Raw genomic sequence first — 17,588 nt, 5'->3', positions numbered from 1 at the left:
AGGAGCCAGTGAAATATTCTAAAAGCCCTTGATAAGATTTTATACCAAGGGCTGCTTTAAAACATAAATATTCTCTCACCATGGGGTAGGGAGTGATGTTTAGTTATGCATATGGATCTAGTTTATGCACAAAAAGGAAGGAAAAGGGTAGTTTTATGTAGTCTTATTGCACAGGGAGATTTTTACATTAGGCTTTCCCAAGAATAAGTGTTCATTTTTTATTTTTGTTTTTAATGTTTTAATAAACAATTTTAAAGTCAGCATCGTAACTATGGTTTCTAGTTTCTAGTTGACACTTGGAACTTAGAGTAAAATGCAATGCTGTGTTGTATGCTCTGAAGGACTATTTCATGGAGATTATGTGTAACAGCAGGCAAGTGACACAAGAGGCTGTATCTTCTCTAAAGATGGTCTTACACATTTTTGAAAAAGATTTATTTTTATTGTAAAGGCAGATTTATACAGAGAAGAAGAGATAAAGATTTTCTGTCAACTGGTTCACTCCCCAGGTGGCCACAACACCCAGAGCCAGTCTGAAACAAGGAGCCAGGAGCTTGTTCTAGGTCTCCCACACTGGTGCAGGGTCCCAAGGCTTTGGACCATACTCTACTGTTTTCCCAGGCAATAAGCAGGGCGTTGGAGGGGAAATGGAGCAGCTAGGAAAGGAACTGGGTCCATATCGGATTCTGGCAATTGTAAGGCGAGGATTTGGCCACTGAGCCATTGCAATGGGCCCAGATGGTCTTAGACATGTTTCAGCCCATTCAAGTGAACTATGATTTGTTACATAATTCATTTTATTTTTGTTTCTCCTTTCAAAAGGACCCACATGATAATGAACAGTCATGGTATTACATAATAAAAAGAGTAGAAATAATTTCTGGACTCAAAATGGGTGCATCTTTACCTGCATATTATTTGTGCAATTTGAGTTTCCAAGACAGGGCAGCAAAATGTAATGATGCGGCAAAATAAATAGTCAAACTTCTTCGGGGTTTCCTGCCAGCAGGCCTCGAGACCTCTGAGGGGTGAGGTGATGGTGTTCTTTGGCTGCAGAAATAACCAAGACAAACTGGTGAGGAATGTCCACTTATTGTGAACAAATTACAACAGTACTCCTACCCAACAGTGACATTATAACTGGCTAGTAAGGCATGTCTATTTTTCTGGACACTCCAAGTCACAGGACATGTTCCTCACACAGGGTTGGAGCTGTGCCTCAGGCTGTGGACAGATGGGCTGTGATTCATCTGTGCCCAAAAGCTAGCACATGGACTGAAAGCTGTGCCTTGGGGCGTATTCATTACATGTGGCTGGTATACAGGATAAAGGTCACATTTGATTTCTTAGAGTTGCTTATCAGGGGAGTGAACAGAACAGGTTGAGTTCTCAGTTAGCTGAGACCAGAGACCATCCTGTAGATAGATAAAATTAGCAGGTTCCTCTGGGACATGGTGTACCATGTATCCATGGCCTCCTAAATAGGCTAAGCAGGCAGAAATTCAGGGGTGATCTTCCACACAAACTAAAGGTAAATATATCATGTACAAAATGGCAAACCCAGGCCTGGTGTGGTAGCCTAGTGGCTAAAGTCTTTGCCTTGCAGCTGCCACAATCCTAAATGGGCATCGGTTCATATCCTGGCTGCTCCTTGTTGTGGAGAAAGCAGTCAAGGACGGCCCAAAGCCTTGGGAACCTGCACCCACGTGGGAGACCCAGAAGAAGCTCTTGGCTCCTGGCTTCAGAGAGGCACAGCTCAGCCGTTGGGGCCACTTGGGGAGTGAATTAGCGAATGGAAGATCTTTTTTGTGTCTCTGTCTCTGTAATGCTGACTTTCCAATAAAAATAAATAAATCATTGAAAAAAAACGGTAACCCCAAGAGGGTAAAAACAGAAATTGATGAATAGAAATCTAGTGGAGAATCTTAAGTCAATTTACTATAGATTTGAACCCAGGGTTTCATTTCAAATTTCAAAGACATTTTTATATGAATTTGCTGCAGTAGACATCTTGCAAATAATAATGTTTGGACTACAGATTTAAAGGTTAGTTAGAAAATAGTGTTTTCCTGCCAAAAACTCTGTGGTCACACATTGTGATAATTTGCATTTAGGATTTTGTTGAGTTGGCATGGTGATTTTGACCCAGGAACCACTGTTACATGAACCATAAATATGGAGCTTAGAGTGTGACCCAGGCATATAAATTGACCCTCAATATTTTGGAAAGTACTTTAAAAAAAGGTTGAATGATGACTTGTATTATATAATTTATGCTAATCTATTCTGGACCCCTGGTGCAGTTATTAATACAGATATGTTTCTGTCATCTAATACGTAGTTTTATTGTGACTTTCCTATAGAAGGTTAAATTTAAGGATGGCTGGAACAGCTGAAAAAAGTAAATATATCACCTGCAGATTGTCACCAAGAACAGAAAAAGCTAGATATATGGCTGAGATCTAGAAAATAGAGGCAGTTTCTCAGAGTGAGTTTTTTGAAGGTTATGTATTGCTTTTTGCTGGCTGTTTCTAAGTTAAGCATGATGATTATGCCTTGCAAGAGTGACAACAGTGTCCAAAGGACATTCCATCTGTTCATAATCTTTTCTTTGGGAAATCTGCATTAGAAGTCCCATTGATTTCTGATACTTAAACTTAACAATTTCTTGAATTGTTGACATTGATTGTTCTTCCAAGTCTATGATAATTGTTTGAAGGCACAGAAATGAATGTTTTCTTAGTGGCTGTTGTGTGTAATAAGCTGTTTCAAGTAGTCATGCCTCAGTGATAGCAAGACTGTTTTGGGGATTCTCCTTCAAAGCAGTACCTGTACAGTGAGATTATCAGGTTTGAGCAGTTGTTCTTGATCACTACGTATTTCAGGAAAAGACTGCTCTTATATATTTGTGAATTTCCAAAAATTTGTTTTCAGAACATCACTGGTAAGTTTTTTTCAGCTTTACATGTTAAATGTCTCCAAACTGTCCATGTCTTTGCACTTCTAGTTTACTTCTCATTCTGTCTGTGGAAGATGTAACTGGCCTCCCTTCTTTTACTCTTTCCCCCTTGACAATTATCTATATAGCATCTAGGCTGATTTTTCAAAAATTCAAAATCGGATCCTATCACCACTATGTCCCAAACCCTCCGGCTGCTTCTCATTGTGCATTGAATACAAATCCAAGGTTCTCAACATAGCCTTCAAGACTTTGGACGCACGTGCACACACATACACACATACTACACAGAAATAGGGGGAAGAAGAGAGAGCTGTTTTTTTCATGACCTTAACAGGAAGCTGTTTCAAAATCAGCATACTCTGTCCATGCTATCAGATATGGGATGGAGGTTATCCCTAGGGGCAATTACTGTGCCACATGCCCTCTCCTAGGAGGCATTAAGGACAAAGCTTATGTTCTATTGAAGTATCATTGTAATTTGGCAGGAATTAGAATGACTCTAAGAGTAACTTTGATCATCTGACTCTAGTTTATGTTACTTCATAATACCAGAAAAAATGCTTATGGCAATGCTGCAGGTTAGTACTTTAGCCAACAGATCACTTAAATTTTTATCCCATCATTACTGTTTACTAAATTACTTGGACCAAGTCACTTGATTTATCTCTTCCTGTATTTCCATTTCTGGAAAACTTTACCTCATAGGATTATTGTGTGTCCTGATGTGTTGATAACATGTAAAGCTTCTAACCATTACTATCATTATTAGTGCTGCTGTTATTATTGGCTGGATGCCCCAAAGACCAACATGTAGTCAATAGTTATTTGTCCACATGCAGTTCCCTGCTTCTCAGGTAAATGAATGCTTTTTGAATTTTGAATGCAGTTCTTAAGAACTCTTTACTCTTGTGCTTTTAGCTACTTAGAAAAGGTTTCCTTGATAGCTTTATTGCTACCAAATAGCCTTGCCAGGAAAAATTTTTTGAAAGACTCAAGTATGGACATGAGAATGGTACATAGAGAAGTGTATCAGTATACCTATCGTATCTGGCATTTCCATAAAAACAAATATTTTTATCTTGTGGACATTAAGATGCATGGATGAGGAATATAAAGGTGAGAGAACAAATGCCCTCATTGGAAGAATACACATATCTTGACTTCCTAAGACTTATATGGGGGAAAATTCTCTGTGAGAAGTATTACAAACTTAGATGCACAAGCAATTGCGTTCCTTTACATTTATAGAAACTTACAGTAGTTACTAAGCCAGTTTTCCAAGAGCAGAAAATATTTTGTATTTTCTTGTTTAAAATTAAGAAATTTGAGTGTCATACTTGTGTCTCTATAATACTCCCCTTCATCCACACTAAACTGACCAGTTCTTAACATTCTTTGCATTCTTTCGTTTCTTTCATGCAATCTGTAGTCATTAATGAATCGCATTTTTAAAGATCAAATAATTGTTGATGGTTTGCTAAAATAAATAGTTATAGATGCATCTATTACATCTTAAGTTTAAATGTATATTTCATACATCCTAGTCAGCCAAAAAAAGTCATCAATTTAGCTTTCAGAAAGATCCTTATTATTATTTTACTACAGTAGGAATTTGCTCATTTGGGGTACCTTAATACATACACAAAATAATATTTAGAAAATTTCATTTTAGTTAAGGAGATTTCTCAGAATTTCAGTAATATGATGATCTTTGGCATGGTTTTTAGTTTTTTTTTTTTCACCTCATACAACTTCCAATTGATTCTGAATTTGATGTCTTTGTTTTTCTTGGCACGGAAGAGGACATTTAAAAATAGTCTTTTCCCCCATGGGAAATTGATTCAGCAAGATTGTTTTCTCTAACACCGTGTGTGTGTGTGTGTGTGTGTGTCTGTGTGTGTGTCTGTGTGTGTGTCTGTGTGTGTGTCTGTGTGTGCGTGCTTATATAAACATGGGCAAACCTAACTGAAATAAAAAACTCAATGTATCAATTGGTGATAGTTCATCTATCACTGCTTATGAGGAACTTGGGAACACTGGTGCTAACCCTCACATGATATGGTTATATCCCCAGGCAAATAACAATGACCATTCCTTAAAGTCTTTGCCCATTTGGAGGCCTTAATATAATTCATCCTGTTTGTGTGAAATGACTGGTAATATTTTATTTGCATATGGTTATCTCATTTGTCACTTGAATATTGGACAGTGAGTGGGTTGCGCTGATTGTCTGGATCGCCTCCATGACCTCAGTATCAGTGTTCCCTTTCTAAGATAGGAGGCAAATACTTGGAATCTGATAGGTTCAGTCTTGTCATATAATTTCAATTTTGTCTGGTGAGCGAGACTAGCAAAAATATTTTATAGCTGGTGTGTCCTGGATAAAATTGGTCATCTTAACAGTTTTCATGCATATGAGATTTTGCTGGCTAGCTTGAATGTACCCTCCCTTGTACTATTCTAGGTTTCTTTGTGTAAAAAAAAAAAATAACAGCTGATTTCTTTATAACACTGCAGCTGCTGTTCTTTGCTAGAAGGAACTATTATCTAACCACTTACCATAGCTTGATCATGTAAAATAATATGATTGAGTTTTCAAAGACAATGGAAGCATTATGCCAGACTGAAGGAATATCATTTTTTCAAAGCTGCTTAGGTCGTGAATTTTTTGAAAAGATTTATTTACTTTTATTTGAAAGGCACTGGTCTGCTTCCCATGTGGCCACGGCGGCTGGTCCTGAAATAATCCGAAGCCCTGAGTCAGTAGCTTCATCTGGGTCTTCTACATGGGTTCAGGATCGCAGTTTATATCCCAGCTGCTCCATTTCCCATCCAGCTCTCTGATTGTTGGCTGGGCAAGCAGTAGAGGATGGCACTTAGCTTTGGATCCTTGTACCTTTTTCAGAGACCTGGAAGAAATGTCTGGCTCCTGGGTTCAGATTGGCTCAATTTCTGCTTTTGTGGTCATTTGGATAGTAAACCAGTGGATAGAAGATGCTTCTCTCTGTCTCCTCTTCATAAATCTAATCTGCTTTCCAATAAAAAGAACTCTTTAAAAAGCAAATCTCAGGGATTCCCCCCAACTGAATTGCTTGACTCAGAACCCTGACCATGGAGAGCATTGCAGGTTCCATAGTCTGACCATGGTGTGCATGTGTCAGAGCTGGGCCTCCTCAGTGGCTCAGATGGAGCACTGAACAACATATCCAGATGAATATGGAGGATATGGCAGTCGATTGGAGCCTGCAGAGGACACCTGGTACCACAACAGAGGATGGAGGACAGAACAAATCAATCAACTACCCTGGCTAAATGTTGGCAGTGAATTTCTGGGCAAACAGACTCTAAGGTGGACTATGTCAGCCAGTGGATTCTGAAGAGATTACATGGTGCTTGGAGTGGCAAGATGAGCAGTAATTCAGTACTGTGGAACTATCAGAATCTCATGAGCAGGGCCCTCAGAACATATCCCACATTGGGGACCCTGGGATGGTATCGAGTGGCTACCCTCCATCTTGGAGTGCAGTGGCATTTGGAAGGCTGAGGGTGTGGCTTCTCTCTCCTCTTATCTCCTCCTTTCCCCAGATACTGAAAGGAAAAAAAGAAAATGTGGAAATGGTGATCTCACTCACCCTGCTGTAGCGCTTGACCCTAATCACCCTAATCAACCATGTAAAAATCATCAAAAATAAATAAAATTACTAATAATTTTTTTAAAAAGCACATGTCAGATTACAGAGAATAAAGTAAAAACATGTGCTCATAATTTTTGTTGATTTGTAGCATTTTGCTGTATTTAATTTTTAGCATCTTTTTTTTTAAGAAAACTGAAATTAAAGTGTTTGGTATAATTTTTCCTCTTGCCAGAGGAACTAACTAACTATTGTAAGCTTGGTAATTCTCTTAAATGTTTGTAAATTTGGAGATATATCTCCACACATCCTTGGTTGATATATGGTAATATTTCTGCTTTTAAATTTGAGGTGTTGGGCCAGGCGTGATAGCCTAGTGGCTAAATCCTTGCCTTGCAACTGCCTGGATGCCAGTTAGTGTCCTGGCTGCTGCACACCCCATCCAGCTCCCTGCTTGTGGCCTGGGAATGATGTAGTGAACGGCCCAAAGCCTTGGGACTCTGTACCCGCTTGGGAGACCTGGAGAAATCTCTTGGCTCCTGGTTTTGGATTGGCTCAGCTCTAGCTGTTTTGGCTACTTAAGGAGTAAACCGGTATACAGAAGATCTTTCTCTGACTCTCCTTTTCTCTGTAAATCTGACTTTCCAATAAAAATAAACAATCTTAAAAAGAAAAACTTGAGTTTTCTTTTTTTAGTTTATGATGGTCACTCAAAGTATTCCTCTCCAGCCTGCTGTTATCTTTCAGTTTTTTTTTTTTTTGGTCCTTTTTCTGTGCTGATATGGGGCTGTATCATTCGTTAAAGGATTTGTAGTATCTCATTGTATAGTGTGGATGGTTAGACAGCTGAGCAGTTCGAGTATATTGTTCCTACAAGACTACTCACATTTTTGTGACAATTGCAAAATCTGAAGCTTTGTTAAAACTAGTCTCAGGCTTGATAATTTTCTAGAAGGACTTGCTGAAAGCTGTGACGTATTACAGGTAATGAATATAGATTGAAATGAAACAAGGGAAGCAGTGCTTAGGATTGTGCACAGGGGCTTCCAAATGTGGAGTTCCCACATTTTTCAGCCTTTAGTAGTGACAATATGCACAAATATAGCCACACAAAAAAGCCTACCTCTGCCTCAGTGTTTAGCATTTCATTGGAGCTCCATTGGATACCGTCACTGATGGCCTTCATGGGTGATCTCAAGGTGTAGTCCCTCTATGGATTAGCGCAAATCATCTGACCTATCCCTACCCTAAACCATGCAATTCATCTTTCTGACATGACTGGTCCCTACTCTAAGGCTGTTTGATGTGGCTGCCCCTCATTTTATCTTGGATGGGGAAGCTTTTTTCTATGAAGGGTCTTTTGCATATTTCATAACATCATTTCACAGGCCATACGAAATTGTTGACTTGAAAATTATCTTTCTATAGATTGAAAGCATTTCGAGTCCCACCTGCAGTTACTTTGGCAGAATGCATCTTCCTATTGCCTGAGGGTGACTATCCCCCACTGATACCATAAACCATGGTAGTCTACACTGATAACCCATTTTCCCTGGTTATACAAAGGCTGCCCTTTCAGACAGGACATACCAGATCTTAGAAGTCACCTTTCAAAAGACAGCACAAAGGCAGGACATGGGAGCAGTGGACAAGGTGAAATTCTTACTGCATGTGTGAATATGCCACATTTTCTTTTGTACATTCTCTTGATTGACACTCGAGTTGTATATAAAATGGAAAAGAAAATCTAATAATTGATGAACACTTACATAATACTGCATGCCACAAATTATTGATTTCACAAATATTGGTTACTCAAGGCATTCTAAATGAAGAAATACTATTATTGCGCAAATGAGGAAAATACAGTACAGAAAGGGGAAGTGTGAAGCTCAAGATCATGTGGCTAGGAAGTTACTTAATGGGCACTGAAGCGAGGCAAGCAGAATCCTTCCTCTCAGCCACTCTGCTATGCTATCTTGAAACGGTGCAGCCAAAGGTATTTTATATACATTCTGTACACATGTGAAGTTTATTCTAATATCTGTATCCAACAGTAGATATTGCTGCACTGTTGATGTATACATCTTCAACTTCACAACATGGTGCCAAAGTATTACCTGTGGCGGCATTATTAAACAATTACCAATGTATCCACAATCTCTTTTGTAACCTCTTGCTGGTCATTTTACTGCCTTTGGTTGTTAAAGTGTTTACAATTTTAAAATAATCAGTTTTTCACTTTTTTATGCTTTTTGTGTCTGAATGAAGAAAATCTGCGAGCTCAAATGCATTTTACTGTTTTCTGAAAGTTTGGCTTATTACTTTTTTTCTTTTACTGAATGTGCTATAATAATTTTCCCTGACGCATAATGTATTATTCCAAGCCATTTTTTTTCAGTGATCCATTCCTTCCTCGTTGATTTTTAATGCCACTTTTGTCATAGTCATTTCTGTGCAGACACTGGACTTTCTGTTAGTTTCGTAATGCTGCTGTAACAGATTTAGTAGCTGAAAACAACCCAAACTTACTGTCTTACATTCCTGGAGGTTAGAAGTTTAAAATGGGTTGGCAAGACTGCATTCTCTCTCTGAGCTCTAGTAGGGAATCTACCCCTTGCTTGTTACAGCTTCTCTAGGCCACATATGAGTTCTTTGTCGTGTGTCCTCCTCCTAGGAATGAAATCATTCCAACCTCTGCTTTTCTTTTTCCTTTTCTTCTCTTTCTTGCCTGTCTTTTATGAACTTTGGACTTAACATTGCACCCACCAGATAATCTTCCCATATCAAGATCTGAAATATAATCACATCTATAAAGTCCTTCTTGCCCTGTAGTATAGCATGCATTGAAATTACATCCTGCCAGAAAGTTTTAGCAAGTACATCTGCCAAATCTCCCTGGCTGTTGCTCACCTTGCAATACTTTTTAGTGTATTTTATTTGTTAACTATTTTTTGGATCATGTTGAAAAAAGTTCATACTTTGTTTCTAATCTGTATGAAAGTAGTACTAGTTATGAATAGAGGTGTAGTGTAATCTTTCACCTAAGGCTTAGTATGCACATCCCTCCCTCACCACCCCATTTAGGTGTTTTCTCCCCTTGGTAAATAGATTTTATTTCCAGGTCATGGGTTAACTGAGGTATAACCCTTGTAAAATTGTTATGAGAGAGTCTTTTTCTACTTGCTGCCTACTTATTTCCTCTCCTCTCCATACATGAGGATTAACACCCAAACATTTAAGTGCTTGAAATGGGTAAGCTTATTGGAACTTCTGCTATATTAACTTATGTGCTTATTTTAGTTTTTAATTCTTAATTTTTTTTAAGAGTTATTTGTTTTATTACAAAGTCAGATATACAGAGAGGAGGAGAGACAGAGAGGAAGATCTGAGCCGCAACGGCCGGTGCTGCGCCGATTCGAAGCCGGAAACCAGGAACCTCTTCCAGGTCTCCCACGCGGGTACAGGGTCCCAAGGCATTGGGCCGTCCTCGACTGCTTTCCCAGGCCACAAGTAGGAAGCTGGATGGGAAGTGGAGCTGCCGGGATTAGAAGTGGAGCCCATATGGGATCCTGGGGCGTTCAAGGCGAGGACTTTAGCTGCAAGGCCACAACAGCACCAAGTCCTAATTCTTAATTTTGGATCCCAGAGATTTTCTACTTTTTTTTTAAAAGTAGAATCAATTCCTGGGTGTTCCACCTCCAGCAGCTGCCTGCTAATGGCCTGAGAAGGTTGCAGATGATCCCAGATACTTAGGCCCCTGTACCCATGTGTGAGAACTGGATGGCAATTTAGGCTCCTGGCTTTGGCCTCAACCAGTCTCAGTCATCGCAGCCAACTATGGTGTGAACCATCATTGGAAAGTCTTGATTGGTCTTCTTTCTCTCTCTCCCCCTCTCTCCCTCCCTCTTTTCCGTCTCTCCCTCCATTCCTTCCCTCCCTTCTTTCCTTCCCTCCGTCCTTTCTGTCCCTCTCTCCCTGTCTCCCCCTCAACTTTCTCCCTCTGCCTTTCAAACGAAATGAATCTTTAAAAATAACACAAAATATTCAAAGGTCTTCCAAAGCTCTCTCTACTTAGTTCTTAATATTTCGTTGTGTTGATTTCTTTGGGAAGTTTCATATAGCACTTCATGAGGCTATTTGTGTTCTGTGTACCTTAAGTAGGCATGATCTGATTTAGGAGAGAGATCTCACTTTTGCTTGCTAATAGCTTCGGGCTTGGTCACAATTCTAGGCATCCATATTATAGTTAGATAGCTCTTGTTCTTCCTTTAAATATTACTAATATTATCTCTCAGAAATTCTTCGGTCCAGCCCTTCCTATGGGAACATTAAAAGAGTAAGTCACTGAATGGGAGGCAGTGTCTATCTCTCCATTATCACTACTTCTCTGCCTTTAAGGTAAATAAAAATATTTAAATTTATAAATCATCAGCTATCTTTTCAGTAACACAAATGGTAGATGTTCTCTTATTTTTCAACTTGTTAATCTAATCCTCATTCTCTTATTCTCTTCCTAGGATGTGTGCTGTATTTGGTGGAATCTATTGTCTTCGTCATCCAGTGCAGTGCCTTGTAGTGGACAAAGAATCCAGAGAGTAAGGATGATATAAGTAACCTTCCTGTATTTATGCTCCAAACACAGGTGAAAAATGCTAAAGTCGATTTAAAAAAAAAAATGATTCTTCAAAGATCCTCCTTGGTATTAATAACATATCAACCTTGATTAAAAGTAATTTGTGTTTAGGTCCTCCAGAACAAGGAAAGTGAGTTCAGAATATAGAAACTAAATTAATTTCCCTGCTATATGACTATAGCTCCTGATCATCCAAGCTTGGAAGACAAATCATTTCAGCTGCCGGGGGTGGGTGATGAGTGATGTTAGTTTTCCTTGTGGCCTTACCTCCTCTAATTGATTTTCATCGGATGACAACAAAGCCCTCTGTTATTGCATTTTTAAAAATGGAACTCACCTAAAGACTCATCAGATTAATCTCTGCTGATAATGCATGTCATTCTAAGAGAAAAGACTTTAATGAGTTTTCAGGTAGATTGTTGTCATAAACTATGCTGTCCTGTTATGTGAGGATAAATTTTTACAACAGTATCAGACCTAAAGGCTGGTTTAGTATTAGAACAAGAATATACCTCTTTTTGAGAAAGCCTACTACCACCTATAACTTTTTAAATATATTTTAATTATATTCTTCTAGGAACTGTTAGCTGCTACGATCTATGTTGGTCTGAATTATGTTAAATGAAATATTTTTCTATACTGGATTTTACATTGACACTGCAGTGGGAAAACGGGTCAGTTTTTAGGATCTATATACATCCTTCTGTGTTTTTCTCATGTCTAATTTGCAGGAAGTATTAACTTCTCACAGGCTAGTTATAGTGTCATAATTACTGTTTTCAGGTAATGGAGAAAAAGCTCTGGGAATATATGGTATTTAGAATTCTGTAGTGTAAGATAAAGTGGGCACACAATTGAAAAGGTTCATGGAGCACCTCCAGCATTTTAACAGAAGGGTACTACGTAAATGAAATGCAATCATCTACAGTGAAACGTCTATCCCTAAAGGCTCAGGATATTCATCTGTTGGTTATGAGGATCTCTCTCAGAGTTCCTGAAGGAATCATCTTTATGACTAGTAGAGATCTTTTTTTCCATATGCTTTCCCTTTAAAGGAAGAGTATGCTCCCATGATGGAAAGCCAGATAATGAATTCCTTGTTTCGTGTTTATTTGCTTATTATTCATTCACCCCCACGGTGACATGAAGAATTTTGCATGGCTTATGTTTTGGCTATGCGAGGACAGTAATAGCATTTGTTGCACTGAAAGCTGTGCACTATGCTCAGCTTCTTTTGACTTAGTTTATGTGATGTGCCCTGAACAGAGGAATTCTTCTTTATAATTTGCAGCAAATTGAAGCCACAACAGAGCTAAGGTCTAGAAATGCCTGGACATCTAAAAAGAACTCTAAATAGATCATTTCCAAACATAATTCGCCTAAGATTCAGCAAGTCAGCTCCAAAAACTGTAGATTTCTATGCCTGATAGCTAGAGTGAAACTGAGTAATAATGCTTTGATTGAAGCCAGGGAGTTTGGGGTGTGTGTGTGTGTGTTTAAGAATTATTTATTTAAAAAACAGAATGATATAGAAAAAGTAGGTAGGAGAAGAGATCTTGCATGTGCTGATTCAATCCCTACATGACCACAATGCCAAGGCTAGGCCAGGCCAGAACCAGGAGCCTGTAATTTCATCTAGGTCTCCCTTGTAGATGGCATGGTGTAAGTATCTGGGCCATTCTCTAGTACCTTTTCTGATGGTCAGCAGGGAGATGGATCAGAAGAGAGAAGCCAGGGTTTGGACCTGTACCCTGATATAGGATGTCAGTATTGCTGGTACCAGCTTAGCTCACTGTGCTACAGTGCTGACCCCAAGAAAATGTACAGTTCAAGAAACACTGTGGATGGGGCCTGCATTGCATAGTAACACTTCCACCTTGTGATTCTGACATCCCATATGGGCAGCAGTTCCTGTGCCAATTGTTTCCCATCTGATCCAGCTCTTTGTAAATGGCCTAGGAAAGGCAACGAACAATGGACCACCCATGTGGGACACCCAGCTGCAGCTTCTGGCTTGGATCTGGCCTAGCTCTAGCTGTTGTGGCCAAATTGGGAGTGAGCCATCAGAAGATCCTCTGTCTTTCCCTTTCTCTGTAAGCCTTTCAAAGAAAAAAAAATATATATATATACACACACACACATATATATATTTAAAATATATAACATTTTGAAAGAAACACTGCAAATGAATGTGGTATAGACCTTCCTTTGGTGACACTGAGAAACACTGAGCTGTAAGTTAAATCTGACATTTTAAGGGTATTGTGTTCCGTGCTGAACTGGCAGGTCCATCTAAGGCTTTATCAAAATGAACCTAGCAGGGGCAAGCACCATGGTATAGCAGATTAAGTCTTCTCTTTTAGGGCCAACATCCTACATAAGTGCTGGTTTGTGCCCTGGCTGTCTCACTTCTAATCTAGCTCCCTGTTAATGTACCTGGGAAAAGAGCAGAAGTTGGCACAAGTGTTTGGGTCCCTGCTCCTGGTGGGAGCCCTGGAAGAAACTCTGGGCTCCCACGTTAGACTGGCCTAGTTCCAGCTTTTGCAGCCATTTTTGGCATGAACCAGGAAATGAAAGATTTCTTTCTCTGTGTGTGTGTGTGTCTAATTCTGACTCTCAAAAATAAAAAATTTTTAAAAATCATTAAAAAGACAACCTTACCAGATGTATCATCAAGTATGCATCTTTTTTTTTTTGAAGATTTATTGATTTTTATTGGAAAGTCGGATATAGAGAAAGGAGGAGAGACAGAGAAGAAGATCTTCCATCTGCTGGTTCATTCCCCACTTGGTCACAAGGGCTGGAACTAAGCCAGTCTGAAGCCAGGAGCCAGGAACCTCTTCCAGGTCTCCCACATGGGTGCAGGGTCCCAAGGCTTTAAGCTGTCCTCAACTGCTTTCCCAGGCCACAAGCAGGGAGCTGGATGGGAAACAGGGCTGCTAAGATTAGAACCAGTGCACATATGGGATCCTGGCGGATGCAAAGTGAGGAATTTAGCCATTAGGCTACTTCAGTGGACCCCAAATACGCATCTTAAATAGCCGGCAGACGACTTCAACTTAAGTATTTTTTCCATTCTTATAGAAAGATTTCAAGCATAACTTTTTTTACTTATATGTCATGTATAGAGATTAAATAACCATGAAAAGAGAAAAGGTTTAGAATTCCATTCGTTATGGTTGCCATGAGAAAATCCTTTTCTGTGGCCCAAATTGTTTATTTAAAAAATGAACTATACAGACTCCACAATAATCTGTGTTTCTCTCGAGTTCTGATTTTTCTTGAGTTACTACAAGTTTTTAGAAAATGCTTATCTTTTCTTTGCAGTTAGATGTACATTATCTTTAAATGCCTGCCCAAATGGAAGCTATCCTCACATCCTATGCAATTCCAGTTCTAATGACAAAGCCAAAAAACAAAGCTTTTTATTATAATACTAGATCTCCAGTTTTCCAACAAGCCATGTATCCTTGACCATCTTGTTTTTAAAGTTTTTAATGATTAAAAAATCATTTTAAATTCTGTGTGATTCTCTCATTGTGGAATTTCTTCCAAGCATCGTTTTTTTCCATAGCAGTAATTTTAAAACTTCATTTGTATTTGGAATCTTTGATAGCTACATTATTCTTTACACTTCTTTTACATTCTTTTTCTCCCCCCCCTTTTTTTTTTTTTTTACTGCAAAGATGTATTTATTTTTTATTGGAAAGGCAGATTTACAGAGAGAAGGAGAGACAGAGAAAGATCTTCCATCTGTTGGTTCACCCTCCAAGGGGCTGCAACAGCCAGAGCTGAGCCTTTCTGAAGCCAAGAGCCATGAGCTTGTTCTGAGTCTCCCCTGTGGGTGTCAGCTCCCAAGGCTTTGTGCTATCCTCTGTTGCTTTCACAGCCCTGCATTCCTTAGGTGATATTGCAGTTTTGCTTGAGAAATAAGCAATACTTAAACTTCTTGCTCTCTGTCCCCTCTCTCTATTACTCTGCCTCTCAAATAAATGAAATAAATCGTGAAAACCCAGAAAGTTGTAACTTTATAGGTCTTGTTATAATTATAAAATGTATATTAATTTTGCTTTTAATTAAGTATATCTAGTCAAAATGGCTTTCTGAATCAATATCTAAAGCTGGCACTGAGTGAAATTGGTTCAGGTTAATGTGCATTTTTCAAAAGTTGCTTTGTTTTTGGAAATAAAGTGAGAAATTCTAGTGATGGTAGAAATTTCATCAATATAAGAGGAGGGGTAGTTCTTTGGGGGAAAACTTGATCTTGTAATTGGGCATATCCTAACATATTTATGCTTGTGGAGGCTATTCTAATTATCCTTAAAATACCATTGCATTTTTACTTTTGCTGTTTTTGTCCTATTTTATAAAGAACACTTGGCATCCTTTTTCCCCTTTAGAACAGTTAGGACTGCTCAGGGTTCAGCTGGGAGTTCTAACTCTATTTCTTGATGTGACAGTGTACGTCAAGACAGTCGTCAGGCTTCCTTGTTTGATGTGATTGGTTGGAAAATTCTCTGTAATAAAAGACAGTGTTTTAGACAATTTCCTAGAACCAATAATTTTGAGTTGAATGAATGAATGAATTACGATTAAAGACTGATTACAACCTTCCTGCATGTTTCTTTTCACCTTCCATTTAGGAAAATGATAAGAGCTTAAATGCATTTTATGTGCTGATTGCACATCAAAGCACTATAGGAACTTTGAGAAAAGAAACAGGACTTTGAGACGTCACATAATATCATGGTATATGCAATATGTAAGGAAATGTGTACCTATTTTCAACTAGATAATGTTCTTCTTTAATTCCCTATTCCTGAGATCCACATTGCATATTCTCGTGTCACTGTTGCTCTGTTTGCCTAATTCATATGGATGCAGATATGTATATCTGCTTGTTTTTTTCTGTACCTTCTCACTAAATTTTAATACTGCACTGCTGTTAACTGTGGAAACACTGAATGCTCTTTTCTTTGCAGCTATGCTGACCCGACAAAACTCCTGTTAAATTAGATTTCGTCATAATATTTTTAGTATTATGGTGTTTGACCTTAAGGTTGGGTAAGGGTGATCTGAAGCCAGATATCTCTGTAAACAATAGTACTAATTTAATTACTTCAGCTACTGTTCTGTGTGTACTTCAGCTGTCCCACTTAATAGATTTTCCTGCTATGACTGTTGTCTTGGAGCTAATTATTTTCTTATGTCAGGAGACCAGGTGTAGAGTAGCTGACTCTTCATATATTTGCCATTGCTGATCTTCTGATTTTCCTATATACCAGTTGCTAAATAGCAGTGATTATATTCTGGATATTTAGTCAATGCCAATTCTGATACATAATTTAGACAAAGATTTATAAAATATGGACCATGCCCTTATGTGCAATGAGAGTACATTAGAACGTGCAAGCTGTTAAGGGCAATGGACTGGATTTGGATCCTGTCTTTACTGCTTACTAGCTGTGTTAATTTGAGCCTATAGTTTTTCTTTGTGCCCCAGTGTTGTGGGCTAAGGAGTTGGTTAGCACTGGTTAAGCTGAGCACTACAGGGAATGGGCTTGGGGCTGAAAGCACCTGGTCTAATCGAACTCAGCTGTATCCAATATTCTGGTAATGAGGGTGTGGAGGAAAGAGGTGAAAGGTCAAGAGAGGAGGCAATAAAAGCAGGCCTCGGAGAGAGGCCTGAGAGAGAGACTTCCACCATCTCTGGTCTCCGTGTTGGCACCTCATCCCCAGATCCTTCGCCTTGTCCACGTTACTGGCCTAGCCGGCCGAAACACCCCAGTTTTGTTATGTAGAAAGTGCGGTAATTAACATCACCTACTTCATTCATAACGTTATTTGGAGTATTAACTAAATATTTAAAGAAATAGAATCATTTGTTACACAAAGCATGAGTTCAGCACAAGAGTTAGCTAGCTGCAATCATTAAGGCATTTAGAAAACTTCAACCTCCAGTAGACGGAGGCCTATTCTGAAGACTCTTATTAATGCATTTGGTCTGCCATCAGTGGTAGTTTTAAACAAGATTAGAATTGTTACTTTTCAATTAGTAATTCTGGCAGTGATTTGGAAGAAGCATTATGAGGCCAAGAAATTCTTTACTTCAAATCAGATATTCTGTATCTTTTTTCAATCCCTTATATTGTCCACTTTATCATCCACCCATCCATTAACCCAGTGATGCAACAAGTGTAGTTTTTTTTCTGTGTGAGGCCCTGAAGATACAGCAAGAGAACAAGACTGTCCTTTGTTGTCATGGAGCTTATCTATACAGCATTTCAGAACAAATAGGATAATTCTATAGTGAGAGCTATTCAGAATGTAGATCCTTTTTTTCTCAGTCCTGTCTTAC

At 38.8% G+C, this 17,588-nt stretch overlaps 1 protein-coding gene across 2 annotated transcripts in view; it reads left to right on the top strand.

Moving 5' to 3' along the window:
* The window catches only part of CHM (CHM Rab escort protein), a 200,922-nt gene that overhangs the window by 137,956 nt on the left and 45,378 nt on the right, over positions 1-17,588 (top strand). For both annotated transcript variants that reach the window (XR_009244599.1, XM_058659249.1), the window contains exon 9: positions 11,115-11,192. Coding sequence is in view for 1 of the 2 variants with exons in the window: in XM_058659249.1 (XP_058515232.1) it covers positions 11,115-11,192 (78 nt within the window). In the remaining variant the exon portion in view is untranslated. The remainder of the gene's footprint in view (positions 1-11,114; positions 11,193-17,588) is intronic.

The sequence above is a fragment of the Ochotona princeps genome, chromosome X, assembly GCF_030435755.1.
Source record: "Ochotona princeps isolate mOchPri1 chromosome X, mOchPri1.hap1, whole genome shotgun sequence".
Classification (NCBI taxonomy): Eukaryota; Metazoa; Chordata; class Mammalia; order Lagomorpha; family Ochotonidae; genus Ochotona; species Ochotona princeps.
The sequence above is the reverse complement of the archived record's forward strand: the minus strand, read 5'-3'. Positions and strand labels throughout refer to the sequence as shown.